General features: G+C 38.0%; 1 protein-coding gene and 1 pseudogene across 1 annotated transcript in view; one reads left to right on the top strand and one right to left on the bottom strand.

Moving 5' to 3' along the window:
- The first annotated feature begins 978 nt into the window (after positions 1-978).
- LOC107751568 (clusterin-like protein 1) lies at positions 979-9,253 on the top strand (annotated as a pseudogene).
- Positions 9,254-9,707: 454 nt separating this feature from the next.
- LOC107751567 (tyrosine-protein kinase yes-like) overlaps positions 9,708-18,572 on the bottom strand; it is a 34,030-nt gene continuing 25,165 nt past the window's right edge. The window contains exons 9-12 of the mRNA XM_016567310.1: positions 17,563-17,639; positions 16,437-16,590; positions 15,027-15,158; positions 9,708-12,030 (exon numbers count right to left, since the gene is read on the bottom strand). Of these exons, the coding sequence (XP_016422796.1) occupies positions 11,822-12,030; positions 15,027-15,158; positions 16,437-16,590; positions 17,563-17,639 (572 nt within the window). The 3' untranslated portion in view covers positions 9,708-11,821. The remainder of the gene's footprint in view (positions 12,031-15,026; positions 15,159-16,436; positions 16,591-17,562; positions 17,640-18,572) is intronic.

Here is an 18,572-nt window from a genome sequence, read left to right as displayed (position 1 = left end):
TTGGCTCTAGATGAGTGTGACAGGTCCAGATAGGGTTATGAGAAACAGGTGTGTTTAGGCTTAGCAGAGATGGACATATAAGTGGCCCATATTGCTGTTTCTCATTAGAGGTTAGAAAATACTATTTTCAGGGTCACAAGCCCTGAAGAGAGGGCACATTTACAAGGACAAGGAGCGCTAATGAGAAACGTGAGGGGAATGTGGGCCTACACCACATCTTTGTTGCCAATTTCTGCTTCATTATATATACACAAAGTTGACAAGGTTGTTTTTAAACCTCGAGAATTTAAGACTTATACATTGTAAAACTTATCAAATTTACCTTTGCTATATTTACCTTTACCCAAGTTTAGTAAAAATGTAAAAATGCCATAGCACAATTAGCAAACACTACTGTTCAATAGTTTGTGGTCTTTTAAAAAATTTTTATTTATACTTTTGTTCAGCGAGGACATTAAAAAAAATAAAATAAATGATGTTCTTTTGAGCTTTCTATTCATCAAAACCTGAAAAAGTGCTGTATCACAGTTACACACAAATATTAATCATTTTTGTGAAACGGTTTTCAACATTGATAATAATAAGAAATGTTTCTTAAGCACCAGCATGTTATAATGATTTCTGAAGGATCATGTGATGCGGAAGACTGGAGTTTATGGCTGCTGAAAATTCAGCATCACATCACAGGAATAAATAAAATTTTTAAATACATTAAAATAGAAATCAGAAAAAAAATATTTCACAATATTACTGGTTTTAGTGTATTTTTAAATGTTAAAAAAATGCAGCCTTGCTGAGAAGCTTCTTTCAAATACATTTAAAAAAACATACCATGTTAATAAATACAAATTCCAGAAAGCATCATTGTGGCGATATAAAGATGATGTATGTATGTTTATACGTTTAACCATATACTGAGATGCAGAACAAAAGCTAGTTTTGGTGGCTGGATTACATCTCGGACGGCCATAACCTCTAAATGCTTTAATTGGATTGTCTCTGGTTCTACTTAGTATAAATAGAAGTGTCCAGGTAAAGATAAACAACACACCTTCCCTCTACAGCAAACAGCATTTATCACACTGCATAGTCAGACATCAGTCGGAATTTTCTGGTGAGTTCCTATCCTTTGATCTTTATATAATGTTAGATAGCTCTGTTTACTTAACTCTCATAATATTTAGTGAAATATGAGTATGGTTTATTTATATTAATAATATTACTTTCACAATGTAAAGATCCTGAAATGTTTAATTGGAGAGTACTGTATGATTACTTATGATCACAGTGTATTTTACTGTGGACGGAAATTAAATATGCTAAACGTGAATTGCTATGTTGATATTTCACTGATCTAATGATGATCTAAAAGCAAACAGATCAATAATGAATATAAGCAATTAGGCATGCACATTCAATCTATAGATAATTTTAGGATGTCATCATAGAGCTAATTTTATACTAAATAAATGTATATGTTTACTTGTTAATTACTTAAGCAGTGATTTAAAAGCACATCCTCATTTTGACTAATGCAGACACTACAAATATCAATGGCAGAGATGCACTGATTGTTCTACCAGCACTCAGACATACGATGTGACAGCTTTACAACACTAGCTTTTGACTTAACTTGCCAAATGTTGCGGCTCTGTTGTGTTTATTTAAGACAACAGATGGCCATGAAGTAAAGCAGGTGAACTTGTGCACCTCTGGTGGTATTTCTAGATTTTCTAGAATATTCTAGAATGATTTGCCTCTTAAGATAACACCTCATATGTCTGTTTGCTGATCTTGGAAAAAAAAGAAAAGAAAACAAAAAAACAATTGTAGGGTTTTGGGTAGATTTTAACATATAGTCATTACATTCTGTAACCTCTTAAACTGCCCAATGTATCATCATAATATTTAGTGAAATATGAGTATGGTTTATTTATATTAATAATATTACTTTCACAATGTAAAGATCCTGAAATGTTTAATTGGAGAGTACTGTATGATTACTTATGATCACAGTGTATTTTACTGTGGACGGAAATTAAATATGCTAAACGTGAATTGCTATGTTGATATTTCACTGATCTAATGATGATCTAAAAGCAAACAGATCAATAATGAATATAAGCAATTAGGCATGCACATTCAATCTATAGATAATTTTAGGATGTCATCATAGAGCTAATTTTATACTAAATAAATGTATATGTTTACTTGTTAATTACTTAAGCAGTGATTTAAAAGCACATCCTCATTTTGACTAATGCAGACACTACAAATATCAATGGCAGAGATGCACTGATTGTTCTACCAGCACTCAGACATACGATGTGACAGCTTTACAACACTAGCTTTTGACTTAACTTGCCAAATGTTGCGGCTCTGTTGTGTTTAAGATAGATAACAGATGGCCATGAAGTAAAGCAGGTGAACTTGTGCACCTCTGGTGGTATTTCTAGATTTTCTAGAATATTCTAGAATGATTTGCCTCTTAAGATAACACCTCATATGTCTGTTTGCTGATCTTGGAAAAAAAAGAAAACAAAACAAAAAAACAATTGTAGGGTTTTGGGTAGATTTTAACATATAGTCATTACATCCTGTAACCTCTTAAACTGCCCAATGTATCACATATTCGGCCTTCTTAATCCCAGAAAGAAGCTTCTAGAGAATTGGGCCTCAATTCTCAGTGGAAGTATCTGGAAGCAAACATAAAAATGGATTAGATACTAAAATACTAACACAAACCAACCACATAGACTAAAGAGTGACAGATACTAAGTTTCCAGAAAATGATAAAACCCTGAATTTCTTTGAACTGTGAATTTTCAGTGAAGATGTAGTGCCACTCAGTGGTTACTCACAGCTGTTACTGCTCCATCATTCTCATGATCAAAACATGATCGAAAGACTGAGACTGACTGGGGACAAAAAAACAAGAGACAAGATGTCTTATTATTGTCTATTACAAATTATAAAGCCTTTCAAAAATGATCTGCAGCTATTTAATGAAAGTCTCTAAACCACCTACTTGTTTCTTAAACAGGTCTTGAGATTGCTTTGAAGTTGCTGAGGATGAGAGCATTGATCCTCTCTCTGGTTTTACTGGCATCTCTGGGGACCTTTCATTGTGCCCCTGATACTGCCCTGCCTCCGACAGCCAACACTCTCAAACGTGAGTGCATCCTCTAGCCAAAGAGATGTATATTATGACTATGTGCTCAAATGAATACACAAAAGCCAGGGAACAACCTTATGACTTTATGACATGACCTGAAACGTGATGGTCTTTCAGGTCTATCTCTGGAAGGGGAGAAGCTGGTGGATCAGGAGGTCAGCAAGGCACTGTTTGGGATCAAACAAATGAAGGAGGTGATGGCCAGGAATGAACAGAAACATGCAAACCTCATGAAGTCCCTCAGGCACAGCGGGGAGAAGAAAAAGGTCAGCAATGAAAACAGTGGCATCTGTTTAAAACAGAAATAAACAGTCTTTCTGTTTGTTCTAAACGAAAAATTCCAAACATAACAAAATTAAGTACCATTTAGATATAAATGTTCGAAACCTGTCATTGGCTACTTGCACCATCAGGGGACAGCAGAGATCGCACAGGATATAGAAAAGAAGCTGAATGAAGCTGAACAGCAGTGTAAGGAGTCTCTGAAGTCCTCCTGGGAGGAATGTCGACCTTGTCTTGAGGACACCTGTAAGAACTTCTATACCAACACCTGCCGCTGTGGATTCGCCACCTTCACCAATAAAGTACAGAATTCTCATCCACCTTTACCATTCAAATGCTGTGTTTTGAAACTATTTGATATAAATTGAATCAAAATACCAAAGTTGCATTATGTATTTTTCTGTTCTCCACAGCTACAGAACTTCTTCCAAAGGCTGAGCTCTCGCTTTGGCCCTCGTGATACTCAGGATGAGGTAGTGCTGAACCAGAGTGCAGAGAATCCTGACCTGGAGGTGGTGAGGATCGAGGACTCCTTCAGCAACCTGCTCACCAAAGTGGGAACCCTGGTCAATCGCAGTGTCGTGCTGGTCTCCCACTTCCACCATGAGCTGGACCAGGCCCTACTCAGAGCTTTCAGCCCTGAGCTTCAGGAAGATAAAGAGAGTGAGCTGGTGCTCAAGCCTGCCAACAAAGCTCTGGATTCTGCCTTTCTGGAGGGTGTGGAACTGGAAGATGTGCTTGAGTCCTTCTTTGATTTTGGCAGAAGTGTGTTGGAGGAGTTTGGGGCCGTTGTCACACAAGCCTTCAGTGACATTCATGATGCTATGGAGAAGACAGAAGAGGAGAAAGGTGCTTTATCCTAACAAATGTCTGTTCAGCCAAAAATTTAAATTCTGTCATCATTTACTCACCCACATGTTGTTAAACCAATGACTTTGTTCTGTGGAACACAAAAGGTGCTTACATAAATAATAATCAGGCCATTCGTTGCAATACACTGAAAGTCAGAATAGGGACTGTCAGTTTCCACAATGACAAAAAATTATCATAAAAAGTAATTAAAACAGTTCATGACATTTGTTGAGTAAATAATGACAGAATTATGGGTTAACTATTCATTTAATGCCTGTACAAAGTTACCGAGGCCCGTTCAAATCAATGATGATCAATGAAAATGATCAAATCAAATCAAGCCAAATCAAAACCCTACTCTAAAACCTGCGCTTAGAACAAATATAACGTTATCATCTGTCGTTCTGGATGCTAATATGCTTATCATTATTATAGTTCAGGCCCGTTCACACCAAGCACGATAACTATAGCCTACTGTTTTAATAATCATTCTAACTCTATGAGAATAGCGAAGTCCTCATCATAGCTGTAACGATAACAACACAGAGGAACAATATCGCTGGAGTCAGGACGATATTTACAGCCAATCAGAATCTACCTGACTCAAGCATTTAAAGCGGCAGACGAGTCATAACTGTAACACATGATTATAATAAACAGAACGTTATTATCCGATGTTGTGGATGTTAATTAGTTATTGTTTGTTTTGTGTGTGTGTGTGTGTGTGTGTGTGTGTGTGAACGGGCCTTTACGCTAAGAGAATAGCAGAGGCCACAATACCAACCGTGATACAGAGAAACAATGTGGAATCACTGTCAGAGCTATTTTATCCAGATGATGAACGATAAAAACAGTGGGACTGAGTACAGGGTGTCAAAAGTTATGGGGGGGTCTCACTATGATCCCCCAGCTGATGAATGATAAAAACATTGACAGCCAATTGGAATCCACACGATTTTAAAGAGCTTGAGCTTTTAAAGTAGCAGACAACATAACTGCAGTGTACTCTTAAACAGAATGTTATGGTGCGCTGGTGTGAACGCTAATATAGTTATTGCTCTTGATGTGAACAGGCCTTAACTCTCTCTACTTGTGTCTGTATTCACTCCAGAGAAGAAACTCTTCCCTCAGTTTCTGCAGAACAAGAGACTGTGCAGAGATCTGCTGCAGACAGTCCTCAGAGTGCTAGCAGCTGCAGAGCAAGTGTGAGGCCTGCCAGGGAACCTTGTTTACCGGTAAGAATGCATGCTCACATTGATTAGTTAAATGGATAGTTCACCCAAAAATGAAAACCCTGTACTCACTATATTCCAGCTCTTTTCAGAAGTGTGAAGAATAGACCTAAGTCATTGTTTATTAAGACATTATTAACAGCTAATTGTTTTCTGCTTATCAGAATTCAGTCATTCCTGAGACATGGGACAAAACAGGTCCAGCAAGGGTAACTGCTATTAGGTTTAAAAATAAAAATATTTTCAATTTTAAATGTCATGAGGGATTAATAATAGAATGTATTTAACACAATTATCACCTTCAATTTAATTTTCTCATTATTATACAAAATCTATGTTTCTTAATGTCCTCTCACTACATCTAAAACAGTGTGTCCACAGAGAAGGGTTCAATCATTCATATGCAATAAAATCAATTTAAAAAAAATTTTTAATGATGAAAAAGAGCTTGTTTTATCAAAAGCAACACTTAATAATATCTCCTATCAAAGCAAGGTTGTTTTGTAATGACACATGCATGTTTCATAAGATTTTAAAGTTGCGTCCCCACGTTTTGTCAACACCATCAGACATTCAATAAAATGTAATAAAATCAGGGAATATCAGGGGCAGCGGTCACTCTAAAGGACCCCCTTTCCACAGTTCACCTCTGCAGAGTACATCAGTGTCAGACAGGCTCTGCTAAGTTTTATAGTTTTAGAATATTTTAAATCCTAATGTTAATATTTCCTTTGTCACAGCCATGATATGTCAACACCATCTTCCAATTTCTGAGGAAATTATTTGAAATATTTAGATAATTTTATTCTCCTGAAGCAGGTTCCATTAGCATCTAGCATCAACAGAAAAAAATTAATTGGCTACTACATGAACTCCATTGGTTTTGTGAAAGAAATGCCAAATTTGTCAACACCGTCAGATGTCACCACCATAAGATTTTGTGTTCCAATGATATATCAAAATACTTAAATGTGACTCTTGAATAAAAGCTTTATAAACAATAACATACTCACTGTTTGTTGTTTGTTTTAATACAGTAATTGACTGATTCAATGTATTTGATAGTTAAAATGACTACAAATTCAGGTTTTCGTCACCTCCGTCAGATGTGTCAACTCCGTCAGTTATTTTGATAATATTTCATTATGATATTTTATATTTGTTGTGGAATTGTTGGTCACATGTGAACGTGTAATCTGTCTGCTAACACGATAATGTGTTTTGAAATGTTAAAAACATCTTGAATGCTGTTAAAGATAAAGCTGAAATTATATTACACAGTCCAAGGTAAAAAAGCACATTTTGTTAAAAAAGAGAAAAGTTGGGAGGTTGTATCAAAGCATAGCGCAGTAGCTTAGTACATATAAGATACATAAATGTAGTTTCATTTGTCTGAGTACAAGGTTTTATTTTTTCAATTTTGCACCCACAACAATCATTGTGTTCCATGGAAAAAACTGAAGTCATGCAGGTTTGGAACAACATGAGATTACAGAATTGATGACAGAATTTTCCCTTTCCCTTTAAGAAAACTCTTACCAGTGGTACTGATCATTTCAAGTACTCACTGTTTGATTCGCAGAATGCCCAAATGTAAGAGAATTGCACATTGAGTTGGATGAAGCCTCTCAGCTGTTGGAAGCATCCAAGCAGCAGTACGAGGAGGTGCTGGGCATCGTGCAACGTCATACTGATGACACCATCAGCTGGCTCAGCAACATGGCCTCTGACTTTGGTTGGGTGACTGAGCTCGCCAATAACAACACCACTCCTGAGAGCATCTTCAGCATCGCCACGGTGAGACACTAACAAAAAATATCATGGTATTACCATTTTTTTTTGTTTTTTTTGCCATACTGTGCTATTTTGGACGTGTAGCATTGCAGTACCATGGAATTCACTGAAATACCTTGCTACATGAATATGGCAATTATTCAGTAGGTGAGAAAAAACAGATACTAAATCTACTGATCCCAAAAAAACCAAGGTGGTGGCACAGACTGAGGAGGGCGACAACACCCCAGCAGCAGACACTACAGTGGAAGTGAATATTCTCAACTCCCCCACTCTCACCCTGACCGTTCCTGCGGGTCTCAGGCTGCAGGATCCCGCCTTCATCCAGTATGTGGCACAGGAGGCTCTGGGCATGTACAAGCAGATGGCCAGGTGAGACACTTTCCAATTAGTCACATCATGAAGCACGTCAGAATAGTTCACACTCATCAGCACACATTTCATAGGAACAGTTAACATCTCATGAAGAGAACACCCCACAGTTTAATCACATAAATCATGGGTTCTCAACCAGGGACTCGAGGAGTCACTAGGGTGCCTTACTTAAAAGTATTTAATGCTTAAAAGTATTTAAATTGTTATTAACCCTATCAAGCCTGCTGAATCATATTTGATACATGAATTTTTAAGGGCTCTAAAATATCAAAATGGAAAAAAAAAACATTGATGAAAAACTTGTTGATAGTTCATACTTTTTTTTTTTAGCAAGAAAAAGGCCTGTGAGTATAATTGTAAAAATGTTTGTAAAAAATCTTTGATGATTTCTATAAAGTAAATATAAGAATAACTTTGATATTTTATTAACATATTAATATAACAATTTACTGGTTTGATCAACTTAGTTTTGTTTAATTTTCCATAAATAATGTTTAAGAAAAATAGTGCTAAAATGTATCAATTATCATACAACAGGCTTTTGAGGAACACTTATTTGCACATCTCTCAATCATCATTGTACTGTATTGCATTGCATTGCATTGTGTTTGCCCCCAAAATTAAAACTACAGAGCACTGATCATAAAAATAAGCATTTAAATATCTTACGAAGCCATATCATTGGGACATATAGTGTAACAGCTGATACTTCTGTGAATGTTATCTACGTAGTCTGTTATACGGTTTTAAAAATAAACATTACAAGGTATCAGAATTTAATCTTACTTTTTGGCCACTTAAATAACAACAGCTGCACCAAATTGCACAATTTTGCTCAGTTTGGGCCTCTACATAAAATGTATAGCTAGTCTCATCATACTAAATATGGCCCATTAAAGCCTGATGTATCAAAAATGATAAAAAATAAATTCATTAAAAGACGTGAAATTAAAAAAAAAGATTTTGTTTTGTTAAAAGGTTCAATAAACTGTTTCTTTAAAAAAAATCTGACTTTATGTACTCTTTACAGGGTTAATATTTTAAAATGACCTGCACAAGTTCTAAATTAAAATGTCAAAAAAGGTAGGTAATGGACTAGCCTCTAACTTGTTGCCGCCTTCTTTTTTTTTTTTTTAGGCATGATGATGTATAATCTACAAGTCATAAGCTTTCATCCCAGCACTAACCAGGGTACACTGGTATCATCATATATATTTATATTTTATGCATTGTGTTAAGTTTAAAAATCAAGTAACGGTAAGTACTGTCATTTATTTATGGTCTTATCATGTGACAGGTTCCAGTTAGCTGCATTTGTAACATGTCTTGTTAATTGACTTAAACATCAGTATGTCAGAAATGTACTTAAGGTATAATTAAAATATATATCACTGTGTGATTGTAAACAAGTATAACTGAATCACAACTTAAAAATAATTTACTTTTAGTGCAAAACCATTTCCTAGTTCAGGGCTCACCAAACTCGGTCCTAGAGGGCCGGTGTCCTGCAGAGTTTAGCGCCAACCCTAATCAAACACACCTGAACCAGCTAATCAAGGTTCAGCTAATCTTACTAGGTATACTTGAAACTTCCATGCAGGTGTGTTGAGGCAAGTTGGAGTCAATCACTGCAGGACACCGGCTCTTGAGGACCGAGCCTGGTGACCCCTGTCCTAGTTTATTACATCCTAGGCCTTCATGTGTATAAAGCATTATAAATGTTTCATTTAATTCTTGAGCATGTTTCTATGGATGCCTGCTTCTGTCTCAGAGTAAAAAAAAAATTTAATTGTGAGAAACTTACAACAAGAAATAAAGCCACATTGTGAGAGATGCACTGATATTGCAAGATTCAAATTCAGATAATGCACTATAAAGTCCCTTTTTTCTGTTCAGTCCCAGTCCAAATGCTATCTACCTACATTTTCCAGGGATGAAAGTGTTTCACAGAAGTCTGAACAACACACACGCATGATTTACAAATAACCCACATGGAGTTAAAAGCATTACGTAAAACTTTATTTTTTACTGTACAAATTCTTCAGATTAGTAATCGTAACCATTGTTTCACAACTAATGTCCTCATCAAACTTTGCAGCGGAGACCCTCAGCTTACATTGGAGTACTTCTCTCTCTCTCTTTTTTTTGACACGAACAAAAATCAATAACAGAGCTTTGCACAAACTTGCCTGTAGCCCTTGTAAAACAGGAGGTGGTGATGGGAGAGATGTCTAGTTGATGTCCTGGGTACAGGAGGAGACAAATTCTCTAGGACAAAGGGCTCACATAAATGAAGGACAAACGCAAGGCCTCTCTCTATATATATGAAAAGCTACACGATAAAAGGGAGAAGAAACCAACAAATTAGCCCTCCTAAAGATATCGGTCCGATTCATCCCAAGTGCATTCGATTCCTTGTCATGGATGAAATGAACCTGTTATAGACAGTACATGACCAACCATTAAGACTGAATCTGAAATGGTGCAAAAATTGTACGGCTGTATGATGATATCTAATTTGCCCTCTCCATTAGACTTGTACCATTTTAACAGATCAAGGAAAACATCAATCACATACTTTTTTTTATGCGCTCAGGATGGAAGGCAAATTGTAACCAACTCCATCAAGCTTTGGTTGGTAAATGGTCTTAATCTGTAGTACCTGAATATTTCACAGTGATCGATGCCTAAACAGGAAATGTAACAACTCCACCAGCAGCAAACGTGGTACATCATGGAGTTTCTGTAATTCTGATTCCTGGTCAAGAAACTTGCAAAAGAGTCAAAACAGATCTGTGTGAAATAATTTGAGTAAGTTCACATTCGTATGTCAAGATGAAGAAACCATGGCTTTCTTGAGATATACTGAAATATTTATGTATGAAATAATCTGTGAAATATCAATAAATCTCTGTGGTTCATTTATTTGAGTGTACATGAGAGAACAATGAATTGGTACCAAGTGGTTGGCAACACTACAAATGTGTTGGTACGAAAAACACAAACCTGGCAGTGTGGGTGCTGATACGCGTAAAAAAAAGCAACTCGGGCATTGCTGTTGGGATATTAAGACCTGTCGGGTCTCAACAGCAGCATGAGGAATGATGTTTGGACTGGTCAGGTCTAGTGTTTTATTAATCAAAGGTCTCTCTGCTAAGTTACCATCAAATATTTCGAGACAAAAATACGATTTATAACAATGACTTTTTGCTTGAAAATTAGCAGCTGGCTGAAATGGCGATCAGTCGTCAGAAATGTTTTGTGAAGGCTTCCAATATGAATCATCTCCCAGGATATGATTTCAAGCTCTCATAGAGATTGATTAAAACTGAAATGAAAGTACTTATTAAAAAAAGTGTTTTAGAGAAAAAACATTCTGCCCCTGTAATTGATGTTTCATTTATGATCATTCTCAAACTCAAGCTCTCATACATTCAGAACGGCTAATGCCCTCATGCGTCTCATTCTCTCGGTCTTTCTTCCACTTTCCCGTCTCAACAATGGCACTAACTGTCACTGGTAGCGCCAACCAATTCAACCACAGTTATTGGTCACTTTTAATAAACTACTCAAACTACTAAATAAAATAAAAAAGGGGGAAAAAGAAAAATGAACAACTTTAAAATAATAAAGACTGATTTTACAATAAGATTTAGTGTTCAGGTAAAAAGAAACAGACAAAAGGGAGGAAAAAAAAAACAAAATAGATAAAAAAAAAAATAAAGTAAAAGCTGATTTTGTGCAACTGTGAACCAGCCATCAGCACTAAGCTCATCGCTTGTCTCACAGCTCCCTCTGACAGCAATGCAGGGAATCACCCCAGCAGAGCTCTGGGAGCGTGATGTGGTCCCGCTCATACACACACCCTCGTCAACTCCACCACACACATCTTCAGGCAGAGAACAGCCTGTATCTGCTGTAAAAGATACGTTTTATGCACTAATCGTGTTTTTAAGTTTGGCTCTGGGAGGGTAAAGGAAAAACAAAAACATCTCTGTAAGGACAAGTGTGCAGGGGGAGCTGTAGGGAGGAGGTGCCACAATGGGTTTGGGAACCGTCCCGGTGGCTTATTAGCACGTGGTGGTGAGTCTCTGGCTCCCGTAGGAGGTCTCTACAGGTTGTCTCCGGGCTGGTACTGTGGCTCAGTGGCGGTGAAGTAGTCCTCCAGGAAGGACTGGATGTATTCGAAAGTGGGCCGCTCGTCTGGCTCCTTCTTCCAGCAGAGCTGCATCATTTCGTGCAGCGACTCCGGGCAGCCCTGAGGACACGGCATCCTGTAGCCCCGCTCCACCTGCTCCAACACCTCTCGATTCACCATGCCTGAAAAACAGTGGATACCGAGTCAGTTTGTGCGACCGCCAACTGTTCAGCGGCCAGACTGTCTCAGACAGGGTGTGAGGGGTGTGTAATTACAGCGGACACTTCGCTTGAAACCCACAGAGGACGGGAGCACTGAGGACAGAGGGGACAGACAGTCTGGTGCTACGTGAGAGAACGGGAACTGTAAATCGGTGGGTCGACTGTATCCGAGAGCTCTCTCAGAGGAAGGAGAATTTTCCTGGGCCGCATATGTACATTCTTTATGCATGTGAGAAACTGAGTGACCTTTTTGAGCTCAGCCTACCTTCATTTACACTCGCTTGCAAAATGACTTGCAACAATAAGGCTTATTGTGCTAAATTCAAATCAATAAATCTTATGTTAATTGGGAAGTTAAAAAGCCGCTGGACTTCCTGTTGTGGCTTGAATGGAAATGCTTAAGACTATATTAAGACTAGGCAAAGCTTTGTCATATTACAGATTATAAACTTTCTCTTTCACTCTATCAAACCCATGAAATAATTCAAGCCTGTATAGCCGAACAGTGTACACTAACATCCAAGGGCATCTGCGGTTAAAATGCTGATAGTTTAAGGATCTCTATTACTGGGGTTCAAACCTACAAGCTTTTGGCAAACAGCCCAGTTCTTTAACCACTAAGCCACACTGCTGGCATTTGAGCGAAGTTGCTGCATTAATCCAGCATGGAAGCAGATGCCCATCAATAATGGACTGACTCTAATAGTGTACGACTGAACGATTGATGAAAGCCTAACTGGGTTTGTGATGTGCAGCATCAGTGAGAGGCTTTAGGTAAACATTACAAATGACAGACTGGGCCGTGTGAGGGACGAGTGCAGGAAGGGAACAGACAGATGGTGGTAAATAAGAACTGGTGCCCAGTCAGTCCTTCATGCCCTCCCGCCTAAGCCAGATGGCTCCTTTGGAGCAGTAATAACACACCCAGCAGTCTCTCTCTGCTCCAGTAGGGGGCACAGTGGAATTCGCACCTCTCAGTTTGGAGCTCTATCTACCTGCAGGTCTGTTGGATCCCAACCCTGCTTAAACACACCTGCCTGTAATTTTTGAGTAAACCTGAAGACCATGATTAGCTGGTTCAGGTGTGTCTGGAGCACATATACTGGTTGTGCATGATATTAAAGGGGTAGATCACCCAAATATGAGATTTCTGTTATCATGTTTTTCAAGCCCATTAGACTTTGGTTAATCTTTGAAATACAAATTAAGATATTTTTAATGAAACCTGAGAAGTTTCTGTCCCTCCACTGAAAGTCCAGGTAAGCAAAACTGACATCCAAAAAGGTCATAAAGTTGTTGTAAAATAAATCCATATGAATCAATTGGTTTAATCCGTCTTGTGAAGAAATATGATTGGTTTATAAGATGAAGATTTAATTTAGGCATTTATTCACATATAAAATACATACGTCACACGCTAAAGCATACCTCATTTGTTCTTGTGCATCACGCACGCATGTTTGAGCTTACGTGTTTACCATATGTAATGTACTTTATGTATGTGCGTTGATGGTTGTTTAAATATAAATAAAACCTACAATAATTCTGTTCATCATACAAAGCAATCATCTCTCTTCAAAAGACTTGGATTGGACGGCTCAATTCATATGGATTCATTTTATCACTGCTTTATGGATCTTCTAAGTTTGACAGAAACCACTCAGATTTCTTTAAAATATCTTCATTCATTCAGGTTTTGAACGACATGAGGGTGAGTAAATAACGATGATTTTCATTTTTGGGTGAACTATGCTTTTAAATATGCATGGAAGTCTACCTCAAAAGCATATAAAATGTAATCATCCTAAAATAAAAGAGTGCGAGGAAAAAATAAATTACTGCTGAATCAAATGTAATATTTCTCACCTGGATATGGCACTCTGCCCTTGGTTACCAGCTCAGTTAGCAGGATACCGAAGGACCAGACGTCAGATTTGATGGTGAATCGGCCATACAGCGCTGCTTCTGGTGCAGTCCACTTAATGGGAAACTTGGCTCCTGAAAGAACAATGGCACACATTCTATAATTACTGCAGTAGAGTCAATGGCTGTTACTAAAGCAAAGCAAATGTCAGCATTTTAAAACATCCTGTAGACTTCAACTTACTTAATGCAATGGATTTACTGAATGCAATGCAACAGCGATTGCCTGCTGACTTTTAAAACGCGTCTTAAGACATATCTTTTTATACAGGCTTTCTTATAATGTTTTATTGAGTCTTTACTGCACTTTATCTGTATATGCGGAGTGTTTGTTGTGTGTTTTTTTTATTGTGTAGTGATTTGTATTTATTTTTTATCTTTGCTTGCTTGTGAGGTGACCTTGGGTGTTTTGAAAGGCGCCATTAAATAAAATGCATTATTATTATTATATATATATATATATATATGTATGGGTTTATATGGGTAATATATGTGGCCTTTTAACACTTATCTCAGTCGGTTTGTTTCTTAAGATGAAGATTTAATTTAGGCATTTATTCACATATAAAATACATACGTCACACGCTAAAGCATACCTCATTTGTTCTTGTGCATCACGCACGCATGTTTGAGCTTACGTGTTTACCATATGTAATGTACTTTATGTATGTGCGTTGATGGTTGTTTAAATATAAATAAAACCTACAATAATTCTGTTCATCATACAAAGCAATCATCTCTCTTCAAAAGACTTGGATTGGACGGCTCAATTCATATGGATTCATTTTATCACTGCTTTATGGATCTTCTAAGTTTGACAGAAACCACTCAGATTTCTTTAAAATATCTTCATTCATTCAGGTTTTGAACGACATGAGGGTGAGTAAATAACGATGATTTTCATTTTTGGGTGAACTATGCTTTTAAATATGCATGGAAGTCTACCTCAAAAGCATATAAAATGTAATCATCCTAAAATAAAAGAGTGCGAGGAAAAAATAAATTACTGCTGAATCAAATGTAATATTTCTCACCTGGATATGGCACTCTGCCCTTGGTTACCAGCTCAGTTAGCAGGATACCGAAGGACCAGACGTCAGATTTGATGGTGAATCGGCCATACAGCGCTGCTTCTGGTGCAGTCCACTTAATGGGAAACTTGGCTCCTGAAAGAACAATGGCACACATTCTATAATTACTGCAGTAGAGTCAATGGCTGTTACTAAAGCAAAGCAAATGTCAGCATTTTAAAACATCCTGTAGACTTCAACTTACTTAATGCAATGGATTTACCCTGATATTCGCAACAGCGATTGCCTGCTGACTTTTAAAACGCGTCTTAAGACATATCTTTTTATACAGGCTTTCTTATAATGTTTTATTGAGTCTTTACTGCACTTTATCTGTATATGCGGAGTGTTTGTTGTGTGTTTTTTTTATTGTGTAGTGATTTGTATTTATTTTTTATCTTTGCTTGCTTGTGAGGTGACCTTGGGTGTTTTGAAAGGCGCCATTAAATAAAATGCATTATTATTATTATTAATGCAATGGATTTACATGGTAAAAAATTAAAACCAATTTATTTATTTTTTTTGCCATGTCAACTCATTGATAGTGTGTTCATGGGTTCAGGACACAACAAGTCAGATTTGAACCTCCGTCTTCTGCACAAGCATTACAGCTCAAATAACATGAAAAACTGAAATACATTGATTCATAGACCATGAAAGGTCATTAGTGAAACATCTACAAATACAGATGCACATACAAAGCATAAGATTGCAGTATGTGACGTGTCATTTTCTTTACTGCCCAGAAGCTTTTGGGTTCTCAAGACTCCCTGCAGGGAAATAAATCATCATTCACCATTTATGTAGGTAATGGCAAGTCAACATGCTCTACACAATCACAGTGCATTCTGGGAGATGATGGATTCAGACAGTAAGTGAGGTAATTCTGTATGATTACATGCTGATTGCCTTGTAATTTCCAGCACAACAGCTTTGCTGCCAGTAGCAGCATTGTTGCAGACAAAAGATGGTGAGTTACATATTTCACCATGCATATATTGTTTCCATTTTCAAATCAAAGCTTTGGTTTTATATTAATTATAATTATAGAATAAAATATATAATTTCCCTGAATGCTTCATAAAATAAAATGCACAGGAGTAGAATATCATTAAGAAAAAAAAACATTTTACTTCACTTTCTTCATCTACTTTTCATTCACAACCTGAGTGGAATATTATTCCTGTAATATAATAATATAAGTCTACTACATTAACTTAAAATTCCCTGTCGGATAGTAATACGTGATTGGAATTTAATGTGGATAATAATCATGATTTATTTCTAATATCAGATAAAGCATGGCCAGGCAATTAAGTAATTATCACTATAGAATGTATAGAATGTTTTAATATTGCATTTCCGCCCACGTACCTTGTCTTGCAGTGTATTCGTTGTCTTCAATCAGTCTAGCCAGGCCAAAGTCGGCGATCTTGCAGACCAGATTGTCTCCCACCAGGATGTTAGCAGCCCTCAGGTCTCTGTGGATGTAGTTCATCCTCTCGATGAAGGCCATGCCATCTGCAATCTAGACAAGACGACAGGAAATCAAGCCTCCAGAAACTCTTATAAAAGCCAACCTGTCAGTTCCAGTCATGGAAATCCTATATTAAGAGTGCCGAAATGTTGCATTTATGGGTTCAGATGAGGTGGCACAAAATCGAAGCTTCAGTGCTTAAAAGCTATGGTTTAACCAATGTTTATATAGCTCAGGGCTCACCAAACTCTGTCCTGGAGGGTCGGTGTCCTGCAGAGTTTAGTCAAACACACCTGAACCAGCTAATCAAGCTCTTACTAGGTATACTTGAAACTTCCAGGAAGGTGTGTTGAGGCAAGTTGGAGCTAAACTCTGCTAGACACCGGCCCTCCACTACCGAGTTTAGTGACCCCTGATATAGGTGCTTACGGGCAAAATCTACAAAGCAAGCAAACTGTTTGCTAAATACAAGCTTGAAAGCAGAAAACAGAAAACAGGAAGAAAATAAGGGAATTTAACAAACAATCTTAGACTGCAAAAGGTTTTCATAAGCATCATCTCACAAGCAGAGATGTGAGAGGGAGACTGAAGCCTCAGCCAAGCAATGCGGCAGCGATGGGAGCCCAGGGAGGCGAGAGAGAGAGAGAGAGTGCAGTATTGAAGTGGAACGTGAGAGAGCAACAGCAAGCATTTTAAGCGAACAGAGCAGAATTGAGTAGACACATTAAAGTGAAGTGGCCCCATAGGAGTGGCGGTTAAGTGCTTCAGGCATTAGGCGGGAAATGAGGATCATAGTGCCTGGGAGAGACACACAGGCAGCAGGATGTCATATCAGATATTAAATAAATATGACAGCCAGATGGAGGCTGAAACAGAAACCCTGCCGCTCTGGGAGATGCCACCCGTCCAGGTTCACCGTGACATGCTTCTGCTAACGATTGGGCAGCTGTGCGTTACTACGTGTGGAAAAGGAAAACAAAGATGGCTGGTTAACAGTGGATCGTGGTTGAGTTTTTCTCTCACCTGGGCAGCCATGTCTACCAGCTGGGGCAGCTTGAGGTACTTGCCCTCACCCTCCTTCAAGAAGTCCAGCAAACTCCCTAAAAGACAAAGGCAAAAAGTGAAGCAGTTTTTCAAAATTTGAATTTTAACTTGAGAGTTTAAAAGAGGCTTAAAAACCGGATATGTACCACTATTTGAATTATATGAAATATAATTATAATTGAAATATAATTCCCCAGGACCACAAGGTAACTTCTTGGATGAATTAGATGTGCTGCTCTCAACCTTTCCTGAGGATGGTACTCCCCTAGTTATGCTTAGAGACTTCAACATCCACCTAGATAAACCTCAGGCTGCAGACTTCCACACTCTGCTTGCCTCTTTTGATCTCAAGAGAGTGTTAACTACGGCTACTCACAAATCAGGCAACCAACTGGACCTTATTTACACACGACACTGCTCCACTGATCATGTACTGGTTACTCCACTGCACACCTCGGATCACTTCCTCCTCACTCTTACCCTCAACATGGTTCCTGACTCAACACAGGTCATCTTTCGACGTAACCTACGCTCACTCTCACCCTCCCGGCTATCTGCTATGGTTTCATCTCCGCTTCCTCCCCCTAAACAGTTATCATCTCTTGATGTTAACAGTGCTACTGATACTTTCTGCTCCACTCTCACATCTTGTTTAGACACCCCTTCTGCCCCTTGGCTGTCTGATGTTCTCCGCGAGCATCGTTCTAAGCTCAGGGCTGCTGAAAGGGTGTGGCGCAAATCAAAAAATACTACTGACCTTAATGTGTATCAGTCACTCCTCTCTTCCTTCACTGCTAATGTCTCTACTGCTAAAAGGACATACTACTATAACAAAATTAATAATTCGTCTAACTCTCGCATGCTCTTTAAAACATTTTCCACCCTCCTTTGTCCTCCTCCTCCCCCTCCTTCACCAACTCTAACAGCTGACGACTTTGCCACATTCTTCATTAATAAAATTACAAACCTCAGTGCACAATTTGCCACAC

Source organism: Sinocyclocheilus rhinocerous, unplaced genomic scaffold (genome assembly GCF_001515625.1).
Source record: "Sinocyclocheilus rhinocerous isolate Xijiao unplaced genomic scaffold, SAMN03320098_v1.1 scaffold3000, whole genome shotgun sequence".
Classification (NCBI taxonomy): domain Eukaryota; kingdom Metazoa; phylum Chordata; class Actinopteri; order Cypriniformes; family Cyprinidae; genus Sinocyclocheilus; species Sinocyclocheilus rhinocerous.
Note: the sequence above shows the minus strand (reverse complement) of the source record. Positions and strands in the feature narration are given on the sequence as shown.